Raw genomic sequence first — 18686 nt, forward strand, 5'->3', positions numbered from 1 at the left:
TTACTGTACTTCATTACAGAACAAGCCATTAGTACCAGCCAAGGTTAGTACATAGAAAGCTGTGGCTTGGGAGAAAAGTTTTTTTGCTTCTCATTGTGTGACTATAGCCTTAATTTCTGGGCAGATAGCCTTCTTTATAATGACAATGTTTTGACCACAATAATTTGAAACTCAGGCGATCACATAGTACCAAGTGTCATCACAGAAGGCAAGTGTTTTCACTTCCTCTCACATAGAGCTAAAAGCGTTTTGAGGCAAATGAATTTTCAGCAGACTATGTGCTACATAGGCACTTTTACACTATTGAGCCACAGCCTTTAAAAATTACAGCCATGATTCTGGAGCGAGGTATTAATATGGACAATTTCAAGAACATAGAGATGCTTATTGACTGGGATTCTGCTGCTAAAAACGGGGTGACAGGTTCTACCTCTGCACATAGTGGCGGCATTCCAATTGGGGGCAGAATTCAAGAATGCTCATGTACCGTGCTTTGGGTGCATGCTAAAGAACCGCCATGTGACCAAAATTAAACCAGAGCCCTCCACTACTACAGCATCCCTCATGACCGACTCTGCAGTTTTCGGACCCGCAAAATATGATCACAAGTTTAACTGTGATTTTTAACTAGTGCTCAACCTGCCATTTCAGAGAATGACTTGCATGTGGAGAAAAATGATCAGGGCAACGCCCAGGATCATTTTCCTAGCATACCGGGTACATTCTCTTTTATTTCTATTTTCTGTGAACAGTACATTCGTAAATGCGGCAATATTAATATGTTTTAAACAGTTCCAGCTGACTTCACCAGGGTCATTTAATCCTGGTTCTGCTGCTACTTGCTGTGGGACAAGTACATTTGTTTTACTCATACCTGAGTGCTCACATGCACACTGTATCTAATAAATAAATGTAAATACCTTGAGCCACCCATGGCCACCATTCATAAAGTAACTCGTAAAAGTTTTCATTTTTATGCGTAAGTAATTAACAGAACTTTTTCCCTGCTCTCTAAATCTCGTAAAGCCATGCTATTTACTTGTGTAGAATGTAATGTAACAATTGTGTTTAGTTAGCATTATTTCAATGCTAAGCTTGTCTCAAAACATTTGCACACATACAGCTCCATTAAAAGCGTTGCAAAGATTTTAATGTGGTTTTGATTCTTATCTAGTGCCTGGGAAAGACTTTGTGCACCTCCCTGATGGATGAGGTGAGTACCATTGCACACTATTTTTGTATTCATTTCCATGTTTAGCGGTCCAAAGGGTATTCACATGCTAGCCTCTCAACCAATAAATAGTGGTCATTGTCATAACGAGATGTGAAAAATCGATACTGCCTAAACCATATTTGCCCATTTTGTATGACAGTAGTTCTTATTTTACTTATGATTATACTTAACTTTATCCCCTGATGTTTCAGTCGCTGAAACAGAAGGTTGCTGGGCATGTCGAAGAACATAATTTGTGATGGACAAGCCCTGCTTCCTTTTTTAAGGCAATGAAACTGCACACCTAGCTGTATTTCCCGTACTTCCTTTCAGAATTCGTATTTCTGTTCTCTCGGTGCTCTACAAATTACATAATTCAACAAGTTTAGCTAAGACCACTGGTTGTGCAATTCATTTATGTAGGACCTCTATTCTTATCGGCAATGTGTTATTTTGACAATGTGGGTATGGATATCTTTTCGTTTCAGTTTCATCTGGCAGAAGGTATCGTTATATCTGCAAATCAAGCAGCAAAAATCCTAAACAACAAGAAGGCAACACTTGTGTGCAAAGACACCGTCCAAGCAATATGGGGCACGGATGTCCTTGTGAACCGAAGTGTGAGTGGCGTTGCTGCCCCCAAGCTCAGAGCAGCTGGGGAGTTGCCGAAGCAGCCACTTACACCCACGAAATTGAACGTCGTGACAGGTATGGTGGAAAAAATATACACTCTGGTAACCTTGAAATGTCTAAAATGGCACATCTGTCTTGATTTTGGCTTTGTTTGTCTCTATAAAAATTGTTGTTTTCATGACATTTTACCAAGATTATTGAACCTTATGCTGTGCTGTGCCAATTATGTTTTACAGCCACAGTCCGCTACTGGGGCCAGTTAAAGGGCGAAGATGTGACCACAGCTGTGGCCTCCATTACCAAGCTTCTCTCCGAGAAGATACAAGACGTGAGGAAATCGAGCAAGCGACTGGCGCTAGCCAAAGAAAATCATAGCATGTGAATAAATACTTATAAACTGGCCTTATAGTCCTTGTTTCTTTAGCAGCAGCTCTCCATGCACGGCTGCCAACGGGCACCTTGAATGTATGGAGCTGCGGCCAATACACTGCCAACTGGTCCCAATGGGGGCTGGGACCACTACCAACTGGTCCCAGCTGAACTGGTTCCAGCTGGTCCCATTAGGGGCTGGGACCAACTGGGACCACTATCAACTGGTTCCAGCTGGTCCCATTGGGGGCTGGGACCAACTGGTAATTTCACCATAAGCCAGTTCAACGGGGACCAGTTTGGAACCAGGTGGTACCACTTGGAATATTTTCACCTGGGCTAGACTATGCGATGTAACTGTCCTTCGCTCCATATGAATGTCGTTCTTGTATTCATAGAGATATTACCGCCTGTATCAACGTTCAGTCTTTGCGCGTGTCTGGAAGAACTGTTTGTTTTCATGCTTGCGTCATTTTCACTTTTGGGTGAAGTGTGAAAATTGATTTCTTTACGAGCGCAGACTGGAAGTTTATTAAAATAATTACAGGGTAACGGTAACAGTTAGCAACGTTGTGTTATAGATGTTTAGCTTGTCCGGTAACCGGGTAAACGCGGACGGTCGGGGCGTGTAGGCAGAACCGTAAACGTGAGCGGCCTGTATGGTGCTGCCACCTGGTGGCGCAGAGCTCAAACAGACGAAAACAGCTAATACTGCAGTGTGCTTTTTTTGTTTAATTCACGTTGCTGCGTTGCGAACCAGAAATTGCAATAAAATGCAGCTTATTGCTTGACTCGTTGGCAATTTCCAATAGCTGCGTAGCATTAACAAACATTGGTGGCCATTCTAATTTGCGTTATCAGCTGGAACCTCAGCATGTCTATAAAAATTCTTAGAAATCACCTGTACTGTGACATTTAACTTAACCTTGGAAAATGGCTATGGAATCGCTTCAGTAAACATGTTATTCGCATGCTCCAGCGAAAATGCAATAAAGATTGTAGCACGTTCAACAAGCAAGAAATAAAAGCATATTATTTGTTTTTTAATCAAAACACGGCACTGCCGAAGTTGCACAATTTAGTGTACACAGAAGAACTTTACACGTTGAATAAATACGTAATGCATGCAGCCTTAGTCAGCGCTTGAGTCAGCTAGATGAGACCCGTAACACATAAATTTGTCTGTGACGTGTAAAACCCGACAAGGAAGCTATACTGGCACCATTAGAATCACCATAGTGGTGCAGCGCAATGCAAATAATTTAACAGTGCATGCAATTTCTCGCGTCATTCACCTGAATTCTGCTTTCATACACTGAACACAAAGAACGTTGGACGCGACAGCACTGTTGAATCGCGCATTCACATTTTCAGCTGTCGCGGGCTGGTGCCACACGGCCACTTTTGATCGCTATTGATCCCGATCCGGGTGAAAATTCTCGACTGCGATTGGCTTCCTTCCGCAGTTAGCGCAAAGGAGCCAACAGCGACCGAGAAATTCTATCCCGATATGGCTCGATCGCGATTGAATGTGTATATGTTCGTTACACGCCGTATTTCAAGCAATGATTGCATAGTAAGGCTCGTAAGTGTAAAATCCAGGCAAGTAAACTTGAGGTGAGCAATCGAGTTTTACTTGCAACATGATAAAGAATATAAATAAAGCAAAAAAAGTGTTACTGGCAGTGCCGCGCGAGCGCGGCTCCTACGCGCACGGAGAGTGGCTTTCCCGCACAACTCTGGTACCCAAGATGGCGTACCTTCACGCAACTCTGGCTCCCTAAAGGGAGCCTACACAGTAACTCTAGTGCGCCCTAAAACCCCTTGATGTTGGGAAGTAGCGGCACTCTGATCTACGCCGCGACACCCTCGCTGGCGCTGTCAACCTCCTCTTTTTCTCCCCCTCTTTCGCGGAGCCAGTGCATCCACTACTAGGGTGGCTAGAAGGCCACCCTACCACTACGCTGAACGGCTGAGGCGCGCGATACTACCCTGTCAGGTGACCCTGACGTCACAAAAAGGGCGCGAAACTTGCTTTCGCGCGCTTTTAGTTCCTCCCGCCCGCCATGCGCTTGCCAAGTGGTGGCCGTCCTGCCGCTTGGAAGGTGCGTTTCCTAAGTTATTCCGTCTTTCTGTAAGAATATGAGCTTCGTTCTCCGTGGAAATCTTTTGCTGCTGCGCATTTCAATGCAGCAGCAGGTCAGAGAAAGGGCTAACATTATTTCCTATGCCCCAAGGAGAACGGAATGTCGTGCGCCGGAAGCAGTGGCTCCATTACATCGGGAGAAAGCGGGAGAAAGGATTTCGTGCCTTCTAAGCACGTCGTTCTTAGCCATTGTTACAGCTTTCCTTGTGAAGTGCATGGAAATTTTAATACTCTTTGCATAGCAGGACTCCTCGTTCAGTTCAATACATAGCACCTATAACTGTGCATGCATATATAAATATAAATATATATACATATATATATTAATTTTTCAAATGAGTCACTGAACTTTTTGATGACTCTTCGTGCCGTGACAAAGCTTTTTTGTGTTTTCGCGCGTGCATTAGCTTTCAAATGTATGTAATTTATAAGTTAATGCCTGTAACTCCTATTCGGCAATTGTGCGTACGTGCGTGTATGTGTGCGTGTGTGTATGCGCGTCCGTGTATGTGTGTGCACGTGTTGCATGTATGTGTGCGTGTGTGGAGTATGTGTGCGCGCGCACATGTCTGTGTGCGCCAAGGAGAAATACTTCGTAGTTAACATGGCACTTTTTTTCGAACTACCCATCGGTCCAGTCGGCAACCTTCGGCGCCGCCTAGATCATTTTGTACTTCAGTGCCATCAGATATGAAATACTGGTAGCGATTTTCATTGTGTCAAAAAGCGTGAATAAGTATTATTTTGTTGAAATAATCCAAACAATTACCGTATTTTCTGCATACAGGCATATGAACTAGAGCTGGTTAAGCGAAAATAAAAATAAGTCAATTAACAACCGCTCATTGATATCTTGGCAGCTGCCGTGAAGTAAAAAGCCATACGCACAGAAGCGAAGTTACGTATCCTACATGTATTATTCGTGGATGCTCATAAAGTTCAAGCCACGCACTTCTCATAATCTCCCTCAATTCTGATAAACTTTACATCTTGAATTCTGTAAGTTAATTATCAAGTACCATAGTCATAGAAGTTTCTGTGTACGCAATCAGCTTTTTTTAGAGACTTGGGATAGTCCCAGAAGTGATGAAATACAATTTCTCGTCGTTTCATTGTGAAGGAATATAGGCTGTTAAGTTCTATATTGGCTATTTCGCAAATACAGCACGTATTTTGCACAGTGGCATCTGTACAAAGGCTTTTGGCCCACTCATTTCGGCGAATTCACTTTAAGTAAACTATCCCATTTCTTGTTGGTTACCTTCTTTGAGCTTTTTAAGAGCGACGATTATGAATCAAATTCTCGTGTATACTATACTCTACGCTGCTTATATTATATGCGCTCAATACACCTCCGCGTTACGGACAACACAAGTGGCAATATAGAGGCAAACCGCTCAGCCACTGCTTGGTACTCATTTTTTTCGGAGCGCTTCCGCTTGTTTTTATGGAAGCATCCTCGCAAAAATTGTCACGACGTTCTATCGGAAGCGTACTTTCATCATGACAGTTTCACAAGGGATAAATTCCCATATAACAATTCAAAGGGCCGAATAAACAAGCGCAGGCATTGATTCTAAGGCGGCTGCAGCGAGCCGCTGGAGGGTTCAGCGAGCCGTGCGCACCGCCCCGGCAAGGGGAAAAAATTCGAGAATTGAGGAGGGAAGCACATGTGCGGAGGAGAGTGTCACTACTTTAAAGATCAAGGGGCTGTAAATTAGTGTGCCCTAGTACGCCGATGACGTCATGACTAACACGAGGCGAGCGCGTCTACCAGTAGCATTATGGAAACAAAGCGCTGGCGTGTGCTTCGGACCCACTGCGCATGCGCCAGTGGCGCACCGACCGGGGGGGGGGGGGTGTTGTAACCTCCCCCCCCCCACGCGTCCGGCCCCACCAATACCAGGAATCTGGTGATGATGATGATTTATTGGCATCCCCTTTGAAACGGGGTGGCGACAAATAGTCACCTAGCCTGCTTGATTTAATCAGGTATACTACACATGTTCTTTATCTCGCATTTTTGTATACCTTTTTCAAAAATTTAGCTTGTACCGCTGCCACTGATTTTAAGAGATCAGGTCGTATCGATCTTTTCCCTGCTTTTTTTCCACCAGTACTCTAATCGTCTCTTGCTGATCTCTACGGCTGATCTGTTTATGTTTCCTTCCACTTTAAACCCAAGCGCTTCTGGGAGTTGCACGTTACCTACGGTTCTCGCTGGGTGGATCCCGTCGCATTCCATTAGGATGTGCTGAGTGGTCTCTGGATCTTTACTGCAGCATACACATGTCTCATCTAGTTCCGAATATTTGTTCCGATATGTTTTCGTCCTTAGGCAACCGGCTCGAGCCTCAAATAGCAAGGCACTGCCCTTTGTGTTATCGTACAGATTTTCCCTTCTAATTTCTTTCTTCTCATTCTTGTAAATCTCCATTGTCCTTTTCGTTTCCATTCTTTGCATCCAATTCACGGTCTCTATTTCTCTCACTTTCTTTCTGATGACCCCTGGTTGTCTATTTACATTTTCGATTATCCTGTACTTGGTTGCCAACTTCCTTGACCTCTTCCTCCATTCTGTGTCCACGCTTTTCATGTAGAGATACTTGTGCACTTTAGCCGCCCATTTATTTTCATCCATGTTCCTGAGCCTTTCTTCAAAACTAATTTTGCTTTGTGCTTTTCTGACTTCAAAAGAGGCCCAACCCATGTCTCCATGCACTGCCTCATTTGTCGTATTACCGTGTGCTCCCAAAGCCAACCGGCCTACTGATCTTTGGTTAACTTCTAAACCCGCCAATATATCCGATTTTAAGCATATAATGGCATTTGCGAATGTTAGCGCTGGCACCATTACTCCTTTCCAGATTCCACGCACCACCTCATACTTATTGTGGCCCCACAGTGCTCTGTGTTTCATTAATGCTGCATTCCGCTTCCCCTTTATTTTCAGATTATCTTGGTGGTTGCTTGAGTAATTCTTTCCTTCGTTTATGTGTACGCCGAGGTACTTATATTGCTTCACTATGGGTATTACTTGCTGTTGAATTGACACCACGAAGTTACTCGTGTGAATTGACACCACGAAGTTACTCGACAGTAGCACAATGTCGTCTGCGTACATCAATCCAGGGACCTTTTGTTGCACCATTTGTCCATTACGCATGTAGGATAAATCAAAACCTAATTCGCTGTTTTCCAGTCGTCTTTCTATGCCCTTGACGTAAAGCGTGAACAACAATGGTGACAGAGGGCATCCTTGCTTCAATCCTTGGTGAATTCCCACCATTTCATTTCCTTTTCGGCCTTCCCATGCCACTTGTACTTGGTTGTCTCGATATATCTCCCTCAGCAGCTCCACGAAATCATCTATGCCTTCGTATTGAATATCCCACAACAATTCCCTGTCTACGTTGTCATAAGCTCCTTTAATATCTAGAAATGCTACCCATAAAGGTCTTTTCTGAGCTACTGAAATCTCTATGCACTGAGTTAGTACAAACATATTGTCTTCTAAGCGTCTGCCTGGCCTGAACCCATTCTGTAGTTCCCCCAATACACCGTTTTCCTCCACCCACTTCGACAGTTCTAATTTTATGGCTTGCATTGCCATTCTATATATCACCGACGTTACTGTAACTGGCCTGTACGAGCTCGTCTTATCCTTATCTCCTTTGCCTTTGTAGATGAGATTCATCTTGCTTTCACGCCATCCAACGGGAATATTCTTTGTTCTAATCACTTGCTCTATGGCATTAGTCAGCAGTGCCTTGCTTTTTGGACCGAGGTTTTTGATTAGCTGTATTGGGATTTCATCGGGTCCTGCTGCCGTGTTGTTAGGGACATTTTCTGCTGCCTTTTTCCAATAGAAGCTTTCTATGCTGAATTTTGATCTCTCAAGCCTCTCTGTTGTTGCTGGATCTGTTGTCTGAACTACACTTTTTCTCGTACCGCAGTTATGCCTGATAACGTCTGTGATGTACCGCAGCGCATCATCGCCTTCATAGATGTTACCGTCTTCATCTCTTATAGCCGTTTGCGAGTTTCTAGTTGGAGCTCCGAGTGCTTTTATATGGTTCCAGAATCTTTTGGGGCGCCTTTGTCTCTTTTGTGAATGTTATGCACCCAACGTTCACTTGCGCATTTAATTTTCTCTTGCACGAGCTCACTCGCAACCCTTTTCTTTTCTCTGTATGTATTCCATCTAAGGAGCACCTCTTCTTCTTGTAATCCCAACTTTTGGCTTCTCGATGAACCCTAGATGCCTCTTTACGCTCTTCTATAGCTTGTTTAATTTCCTTGTTCCACCACTTACGTGGTTTCCTCTTTCCAATCCAACAATTGTATTGCCGTGTCCGCCTTATTTCATGCTGCATAACCTCCACCAGTTCCTTATATTCCCAGACTGCTGTAGGAAAAGCCTCAATTTTCTTCTCTATGTTGTTTGCGATCTCTGTTATTTGCTCGTCATTCATTTTTAAAAACTCTGAGGCTATTGGTTCATGTTCTGCGCTGGTATATCTCCCAAACTTTAATGCTAAACGTCTATGATCGCTTCCCAGGCTATTTTTTTCCATTTTCGTCTATTATCATTTGTTCCAGTTGTTCGTAGACCATTTCTGAGACTAAGGCGTAGTCGATACATGACTGCCTGTTTCCGCATTGCCACGTTACCTGTCCATGACACTTATTTTCCCTGTTAACTACTATAAGGTTCTGTTCATCACACAAATCCAGCACTAGAGAGCCGTTGTAATCAGTATATCCGTCTAAATCGTCCATGTGCGCGTTCATATCTCCCACTAATATCACCTGGCCCGAGTTACTGAACTCATTAATATCGCTTCTAATGCAATCGACCAATTCCTTATTTTTTTCCCTGCTATCACTACCTGTCCATAGGTAAGCTACTCCCAGCCACGTCTTTTTACCTTGCCATGTACCACTAATCCATAAATGCTCTTTACATGTCTCGTTTACCCTTCGCCACTTCAGACCTCGCCTAATTAGTACGCCTACGCCTCCGCCTTTCCTTGACCCGGTCATTCTGTTGCACCCTTCCCATACAAAGTTGTCGATAACAGGCGGCTGCTCTGTCGACAACAGGCGGCTGGGACATTAGAGTCACTGGAAAAACAGAGTACCGCAAAGGTACGCGGCATGCCGGCAACATTGGGTGGCGGCCTCCATGTTCCTTCCAGACCGCCGACGCGCTGTAGCGGTGCCAGCGTGCATTGAGTAGCGTTGACTTAACTGACGGATTTCCCCCCTAGATTATTTCGAGTCCCGTTTCGCGAAACTGGATTATTTTTGTTTTTCTTCAAGTGGATGCCACAAGTGACATCAGGATATCGACGGAAATGAACGTACTGCGCGTAAGCGACGGAATGTATAAAATGTGCGGCGATGGTTCCGATGCTCGCGAACCGATGCTCTACGTGTCGCTTTTGGACTTCGTCTTGCATCAAGTGCTATGTGCAGAGCTGCTGCAAACATACTTGTATGCGCCCAGTGAATTCGCTTGAAACGTCTTTTACATGAAAACTGGGCCCTGAGGTTGTGCTTGCGCTAAAAACGCAGCTTGACAGCCAATGGAATATGCAGTGGATGTTCAGGTTGCCTTCATAGTGCTCGTTCGCGTCCTTTCGAAGTACAAAAGCAAGCAAATGTAAACAGCTTACTGCTGCGCTTGTTTATCTGTATAATCGGAGCGAAGTGTAAGCAGTAATTTTTATGTAGATTTATAAAGTTGCCTGTCACGTATCAGTGATAAAACGCCAGCAGCCTCTGCAAGCAAACTTCGCGTCTTGCGGCTACTGGCGTGTTTGCGAATGCGTGCTTGTAATGTTCTCGTCGATTTGTGAAATAAGCTCTCTGAAGGTAACGTTGTAAACGACTGGTTAACAGCTTTTAATTCACGCGAAACTCAAGCAGGTATCCGCATACGGCTATAAAGGATGTGTACGAATGTTTTTTTTTTTATACCTTTGATAATACAACCTTTTAGTTCACTTATTTCCAATCTGTTACTGTGTTCTGGAGTATTGTGTTGACATTGCCAGTACTAAACAGTGGTGCGGTTTTCCTATATTTATTTTCGATCATGTTCCTTTTATTGTATACCCTTTATGTGAATCGGGTCATTAACACAAAAAGACGTTTTCGAAAAAAAAAAGTTGCGAAGACACGGTAAAAACTAGCTTTCTGAAACGGAATTGTAACATTGAGCACTTCTATTTTTTAAATGATGTTCTTGTCGCTGCACTGACGGCATAAAAAGATGTATGAGGCTGTTTATAGAGGTGCTGTGCCAGTTGACAAGCATTCGTAATCATGCTGTAGCAGGTTTGCAATAAAAATTACTATTTTACAGCCTCCCTGTATAAGGGACACCATACCATTTGTCCCCGAATTGCTTCATGCTGTCAGCAAAATTCCCATTTTCAGAACAGCATGCAGTCACAAAGTAAGATGTGGAGGCAAGCAACATATCTATTTCACAACAGTCATAACAACAATTTATTTCGTCAAGCATGACAACAGCATACCGGTCTTCCGATTCGACTCTTGGTTTCTCAAAATCATCAGGAATGAAGTGGTCCTATAGTTTGTCCATGGAGAAAACAAAGAAACATCGGAATGTTAATAAACCTACCCTGTGACAGTGCTTAAAATATCTAAAGTGTAAGTAGTCCCAAAAAGAAAAAAAAAGAGTCAGGAAATCTATAGAAGACATTTTTAAGCAACATTTTCTGTATAGACCTGGTGCTTGTTTAAAACACATTACTCATGGGAACCGCCTCCTTTTACTCTGTAGCACAACATGCTCACTTGAAATGCATGTTTGTTGTTTCCATCGAGCCGCGCGAATCAAGCACTGCAGCTTGCTTGACATGTATGTACGTTTTCTTCAAACGCGGAGCGCAAACCGAATGAAACAGTGGAGAGCTTGCTAGAAAGTTCGTAGGGCGGTGTTTTCAACAGCACTAAGTGACTTGAAACATAGGTACGGGGCATTTTTCAATAGCGTAAAACAAAGCGAGCCGCGCGAACCGAACAGTTTACTGGAAACAATAGCGCAAAGCAGAGCGGGCCGCGCGAACCGGAGACCTTACTTGAAAGATAGGTACTGGGCGATTTTCAATAGCGTGAAACAAAGCGAGCCACGCGAACAGAACAGCTCACTCAAAACCACGTGTGCTAGCTACATAGTGTTCAATAGCCGCACCCAGAGCGATGAGCGCGAACTGGACAGGTAAAGTTTAGCGGTCACACGCAAGTACAGTCACTTGAAAGCAATAACTGTCCAGCAAACTAGTTATTCAAGAAACTTACCTCGCACAAGCTGGTGTTCTTCGAGGGCGCGAAGTTTTTGCGGCCAATTCTGTGGAGCCACGCAGAACGTCGTTCACCGTCGTCCTTCCAGCACGGAATAGAGAAAAATGCCTTTCCGGACTCCGTTTGGTTGCTACACCTGAAGGCGCAGCAACCAGGCATGATGATGGATTATTTCTGACGCCAGTGTTCGCAAGCGCAACGCAAGCGTTGAACGAAACGGCGAAGTGCTCTCCGTGCGCGGTGCATACGCTACGGGTTCGACGTGCCAACTGAAAGGGCTTGGAAGAAATATGGCGGCAAAAGGTCACGTGACACGAGCGCCCCAATCACCGGTGGCCGCGGCAGGCGGCGGCGCACTCTTTCCATACTACCGTCTATGGAAAATGCCAAATTTTGGAGGCTTTTTGGCCAGTAAAAAGCAATTTGCGATGAGCCTATTGCATAGATCGACGTATTATTGGGGATTTATCAACTTCAATGACTCGGCTTTCAGCTAGTTGCAGCAGCAACTCTTGAAATGGCAAAAAAGTCGTTCCAAAATCGCAGTTTTCATAACAAGGTCGCAGAATTTATTGTGGTACTTATATAAACCTAGTTTTTGCCTCCGGCAGCACTCAAACCGATAGCCGAGCGTTCTGCGCGACCACCGATTAGGATCGCTGATACCACGATTGGCAGTTCGCAGGTTCGAAGCCAGCGGCGCCGCCATTCTTTTTTATCACTTTGTCGCTGCTTAGTTTGGCAGTTTCCCGCCAGATGGCATATTCCGAAACGCAGGTCATTTAGTTGCGGTTCTTGTTTCGTATCTTTCTACTGTATCAACGTCTTCCTAAAAAAAATAGCTGGCTGGTTTCGTGAACCTGCGAGCGTGCTTCCAAACTTCTTTTGCACTTTAGGTGTAATGTATTTTAGACAATAAACCCAACTTTGTGTTTTCAAAGTTGATTTCTTTCTTAAGGCAAACATTTATGAAGACATTACTAAGAAATATTTTTGCCTATTCAGCTATGTCATGGAAAGGCGTGCTTGTGCGACTTTTGTTCAGCCTGAAACGTACCACAAAAATAAATAGCTTCCCGTGTGTGCAATTAAAAGACGCAGAAGTAGAAAACTTGGCTGCAGCCCCAGACGTAGTATTCTTACAAAGGAATACAGAAGCTATTTGACTGAGTATATTTGCATTATATCAAAGCAGAATTTTTGCGTACCGGATCTTCGGTGCAAATGAAGGCTGTCCAAATTATTTCACAAGCTTTTTTGCTTAGTACAAACCAATACCTCGAAACATAAACATTCTATCCTCAATATGCACCGCACGTGTCTTATCATTTGAACCATTCCCATATACCTTCACGAAATTCCCGAAGTACTAAAGGTCTTCATATGCTTTTACCACGACGTACGCAGAGGAGTATTGGAAATAATGCGAAAAGACACCGGGGCGTGTTAATGTAGTTTGTCGTGTAAAAATAGAGAACTATTCCAATCGCAGACCACACCCTTTTTGAGTTATGCCCACAAAGCGTTGCAAGAAGATATTTTTTTCGGCTAGAATCACCAAAGTTACTATGGCATTCTGCTGTTCTGTTTTAACTAACTCTATTGCTGAATCAGATCGCAGCACCATGATATAATTACTGGTACAATTCTTCAGTAATTCTGTAAGAATTTTCTCCTATGCTAAATTTAACGTGTTTGGACAATTGAAGAAACATGAGGAAGGACCGTGAGGTTTGCAAAAATGTTCCCTTATTAGAATCGTTTATCACCCATATTGGTACGGTGGTATTGCCATGATCACTCCAGCGTCCACGGACACCATTTATCACTTTACTACCTGTAAAAAAATACAAAAGTGTCGTTCCTTGTGCGTGAGTAGCACAATCGCAGCTGATCCTTTCATATGGGCCCACTAAGCTATACCTTCCCTTTTCTGCCATGGTGCCACAAGAGATGTCAATTTCACCCTTGAATTTCTCCATTTCAGTTTGCTTGAAAGTATAGGGACCTACACAAGAAGAACAGGCGAAGTTTTGAAGTAGTCCTGAGATTTTAGTAAAATTTCATAGGCAATATGTTATTATCCTTTATTTGTTTACATATTTATTACACCTGATTGGTGATAATAATGACGTGCTACATAATAGTTCAGTTCTTCTACTTAATAAGTCATGTCTGAGTCTGCTGTCCTGAAAATTAACCAGGTGTAAGCACTGCATGACGTTGGCTGGAAGGCCATTCATTAAAATAAATTGTGTGCAGAATAAAGAAAATGCAGGTGTTCAATCGCACAGTCGCCGCCAAAAGTTTACGCGGCCGAGGTTCTGCGAATAAGTTCATTTTCAACGCAGCTACCCCGCAGCCAGTAAAACTATGCAAAACGTTTGTTTTGTTTACTCTAGACCAGTATACGCTGTAAATTCGAATACTACGATGCGTGACTAAGGCGTAGAAATATAACATTTTTTCACCTTCCGGGGTACGAAAGCTTGTGACGCTGACTATACGTTCTGAAGGCGAAGTTGCTTTTTAGCTTATTCGTGATGACAAGCGCCGAGCTCTTGGTGATGGGATATTGGAGCGTAGAATTGTAGAACTTGTGCAAGCTCAGGCGACTTCACGACGCAAACCTAGCGATAGAATCTCAGAAGGAGGAATAAACATTTATTGTAGAGCCAGCACTTTATGATGGCCGGGCCTAAGCCTCCCATGAGGGGACGTCGAGGGCTTGCCTCGCCGCCGCCTCACGGGCGTGCTGGGTCGCCCAGGTTTGGTCGTCGAGGGCGGAGCTCCGCAGAGCCTCACGCAACCTCGACGAGGGGGTCGTGGTGTTAATGTATGTATACAGTGCTGGGCACTCCCACAGCACATGCGGAAGCATAGCCGGGTGAGTGCCACAGCACCGGCAGTTGGGTGTACTGTAGACTTCAGGGAATATAAGGTGGAGGCGGGCGAGTGAAGGGTACGTATTTGTTGGTAGCAGACGCAGGGTGGTAGCCTGCGCCCAGCTGAATTTGGGGTGAGGTGGGGAAAAAGATCGGCACAGCATGCGTTTAGTTTATTAACACTGATGATAGATGAATAGTCAGAGTAAATTAATGTTACTGTCTAATTCTGGACAGACTCGAGTGTAATGCGTACGTTCTAGATCACTGTAGGTTTCATACTAATTCCATACTACGCATTCCTATTCGAATTTTGGCCTGTCTTAAGCCTACCGAGTCTTAGTATCAAAATAGGTAGGAAATTGCTTCTTGGGATGTTGCCGAGGCCATGGTAGATGTGATTAGTAATGCGCTATATGTGAGTAGGCTGACTGGGATTATTACATGAATTGCGCCAACGTACCTACGTAATGCCATGGTGGGAATTACGGAGCCCTTTATTGTAAATATATTGAAGTCATCTGAGAGTGTCTCTGGTAAAAAGTTAGAAGTTTATTAATATGAGGACTGATTAGCCTTCTGTTAAGCTGTTAGGAAAAATACCATGTACGAAGTGCTATTGTGGTTAAAATTACAACGTTATCAGCGCTTCCAAAAGAAAATGACTGTACAAGTCCATTTTTCTCGGGCGTTCATGTCACCTAGGTACCACCGCCTGACCCAAGACCTTTATGTTTTAAAATCTGCCCCGATGACGTAAGTTACGTTGCGGAAAAAATAAATACCCTTTCTAAAGAATGAACCATAACAGCTTCCCGACAAAGCGCAGTACGTTGCCGCAAGTCGTCATTTGTGATAACGATAAGCGGACAGCCCGTCGCAAAAATGACTTGTCACTCCCCGGTTTTTCTTTTTTGCTCAAGGATGCAACTAACCCGTACAAGGGTAATCCCTCCCTTCGCATGATGCTTGCGACCTTTCTGGTTCTGGACAAGCGCGTTGTTTTTGTATATTTCAGGCGCTTGGCATCGAAAGGCTTAAACCTTTAAACAGCGAAAGGCTGTCACAGTCGCTTCGGTAGCTGCACGGAAAGCGCGGACAATCAGTCTACTTTCAGCACATGCGCTCTCAACCAAGACATATTTGCGAGAAAGGGGCTCCTATATTACCCATAGCGAGAAATGTATCCACAAATTACACCTCATTATCCCGCTGTGTTTATGAGCCGCACTCTGGGCCTGTATTCCGTGTTATGACAAAAAATATAGTTGTGCAGTGGTCAGTAGCCTAAACATAAAACAGCAATTGAAGTCATCAACATCAACTATCATATATCATAAATTGAAAGAAATAAAACTGAAACTGTACTTCATAATACTCGCACTGCAAACTTTTATGCATGTGATTCATTTCAATTCCTATCTGTTCCAGGGTAGAAATAGCTGTTCAGTTGGTAAACACAGATTATTTGCAAAATTTGCTAAAAATTTTTGCCTCCAACTTATGTTCCTATTCGTCATGCCACATTTCTATCTATCAAATATATGGTCGAAACATCAGAAATTCGAATTGTGAATCATTAAAAGTTAAACTGGCTTCTCCACATAGGGGAAATGCCGTAGGAATTTGAGAATGTAATAATACACAATCATTTGGTTGCATAATCTTCCTGGCTATAGGCATGTAATGAAAAGCTCAAATGTATTACACGGCTTTGTCTTTTCGCAGCAATTTCATTCACTGCATTTATAAAGCAATGTACGTTTTTTTTATTTTAGCGCGTGAGTCTAAAACACATAGCAACTTATTTACCAAAGCAATATAAGTTTCAAAAGCTTGTTAATTAGGTTGTCATTTGAGCAAATAAAACGAGAGACTTTCATGCACAGACAAAATAAGCGGCTAAGAGGAACACTGACTATTTATTTCAGAAGAATAACTGAGTTTAGCTACGTAGTGTTAAACTATGTAGCTTTAAATAATGCGCATATTTTATACATCGCCGGATAGGGGTCATTGGAGATCGCTGGGCGAGGCCTTCGTCCTGCCATGGACGTAAATATAGTCTGATGATGATGATGAAACATTGCCGGAGGTGACCACCTCTCATCCAAGAAATATTTTTTACAGTTTAATAATTTATTTATTTGCGCCGTCAGCACTCGAAGGCATTACAGAAGGAAGTGGGTTGAGCAGGCTAACAAATAATGCAATGATTAAAAAGTAAGTTTCTAATCATAATTTTAGCTGGTGGTACGTGGAAAAAGTTCAGTGCGCACGACGAAGGCAGCTTTACAATTATACCATATTACCTGACCTTACAAAGAATTTAAAGGAACATAGTAAGTAATTAACAAATTCAGATTACACAACGTACGGTAGTTGATGTTGCATGAAACTTGCGTTTATTTGTACTCTTTATGATTTCTTTGGGAGGCGATACCATTCAAGGCTGTGTGAGGCCAGAAAGAGCTGAAGGAAGTTAATGTGACTAAATCTGATACGTATTTTCTACAGCTGATAAATACGATGCCATATATATGGTGACGGAGATACAGTCGTACGCGGATATATCAAGCAACTTATAACGAATTATTCTGTATGTCGAACAGCTGTAAAATCCCCTTGAAAATTCCATGCAAATGTATCCGGCTGGTGCACGCGTATAAAGACGCGTTCGTTCACCAGCACATTCGATATATCGAGCGCGGCGCCACGCAGAAGACCTCATAGTGCACTCCTTTGTACACTTTGAGGTATTCTGGCACCTGGAGGTGAAGAAGAGATAGTGCAGTCAGTTGAGCCCCGTCAGGCTGTTCAGCTAGCCCTCATGCTACCTCGGACGTCAACATTCCTTCTATCCGATTTGGAGGCGTCGTAGTGTGGGTGAGTGAATTCACGAGTTTATTTTCCGCAAGCGATGGCCGCTACAAGTGTAAAGAAAGAATCAGCTTGGACTTTTCAATGAAGTTGAAAGTGAACCAGCATTTTTTTGGCGGGTAAATAACTGTGCTTGCTTTTTTCCCCCATGTTGCGTCCAGTAAGTTAGCGGCTCTCAGATGCACTAACCGGTAAGCCGCCGCTTACCTGAGGGCCTATTATTTTATATACCGAATTACCTATATAACGAACTTCTTGTGATCCCCTTCAGATTCGATATATCCGGGTTCGACTGTATCATTTTACGGGTTACAAATTCAACTTTAGCTTTATTTGGGTTAGAGTAGCTATTCGATCATAAGTTGAACATATAAAACGAGTGGAGTAAATTTGAGTTCTAATTAGGTAATAAATACAATGGAATTTCACACATTGGATGTATACTCAAATTTTGTTCCTATTAGTGTTTTCTATAGTAGCATGAGAGAGGATGGTGGCATTAAGTGTACAGGAGCCAATAACCCAACGTTCGATCCGCAGTGTTACTAATGTCGATATGTCGGTAAGATTAGCGGTACTATGAACACGTGAATACTTTTATGAATATACAGGCTGTAACTCCATGTTGTTAAGTAAGTAATACCCGTGTCACACGGGCGTTTGGAAGGCCTTCCACCGATAGTCATTGACTCAAGGTCCAGTTCGAGCTGCTGCACGTGCGGTTTCGAAGGCCGCCGAGTCAATAGTCTATCGAGTCAACGGAGCACCCTACAACTCTATTGAAATCTGGATTGCCTTTGAGCAACGGAAGCGGAAACAGCGCGAACATGCCGTCTCCTTCACAGTGTGCTCGTACTCACGGTTAGAAAGAACAAATCCAACCAAATTCTCTAAAATACTATACATGAGTGTTATAATTATTCAATAAACTATTTTCGCCACTTCATATTTGCGAACTGCACATACTCTCGACAACAGCGACGTGCTTGTGTTCATTCCTTCTTCCATGTTGTCTAGTACACTCTCCCTCTACTCCATGTGTTGCCGGATTCCGTCATATCACCGCCATTTCGCAACATAAAATAAATATAGCGTTTTTAAGTGGTTTTAATGTTCTTTAACTTTTAGTTACATGAAAACGAAAATAAAGATCCGCAGTGCCACACAATTTTGCGAGAAACGCCTGAACCACTCAACGGCCTTTCAAAAGTGCCGTGTAGCC

General features: G+C 43.3%; 1 protein-coding gene across 1 annotated transcript; it reads left to right on the forward strand.

The window, feature by feature from the left end:
- Positions 1–1627: 1627 nt before the first annotated feature.
- LOC125945430 (BEN domain-containing protein 5-like) lies at positions 1628–2247 on the forward strand. The gene is made up of 2 exons (XM_049667177.1): positions 1628–1921; positions 2083–2247. Exons 1-2 carry the CDS (start codon positions 1657–1659, stop codon positions 2226–2228), a joined length of 411 nt encoding a protein of 136 aa, XP_049523134.1. The 5' UTR covers positions 1628–1656; the 3' UTR covers positions 2229–2247.
- The last annotated feature ends 16439 nt before the right edge of the window (positions 2248–18686 follow it).

The sequence above is a fragment of the Dermacentor silvarum genome, chromosome 5, assembly GCF_013339745.2.
Source record: "Dermacentor silvarum isolate Dsil-2018 chromosome 5, BIME_Dsil_1.4, whole genome shotgun sequence".
Taxonomy (NCBI): domain Eukaryota; kingdom Metazoa; phylum Arthropoda; class Arachnida; order Ixodida; family Ixodidae; genus Dermacentor; species Dermacentor silvarum.

Coding starts and splice junctions, on each gene's coding strand:
- LOC125945430 (XM_049667177.1), top strand. CDS start 1,657: ATGTGTTATTTTGACAATGTGGGTATGGATATCTTTTCGTTTCAGTTT. Junction 1,922..2,082: donor GAAATTGAACGTCGTGACAG/GTATGGTGGAAA, acceptor TATGTTTTACAG/CCACAGTCCGCTACTGGGGC.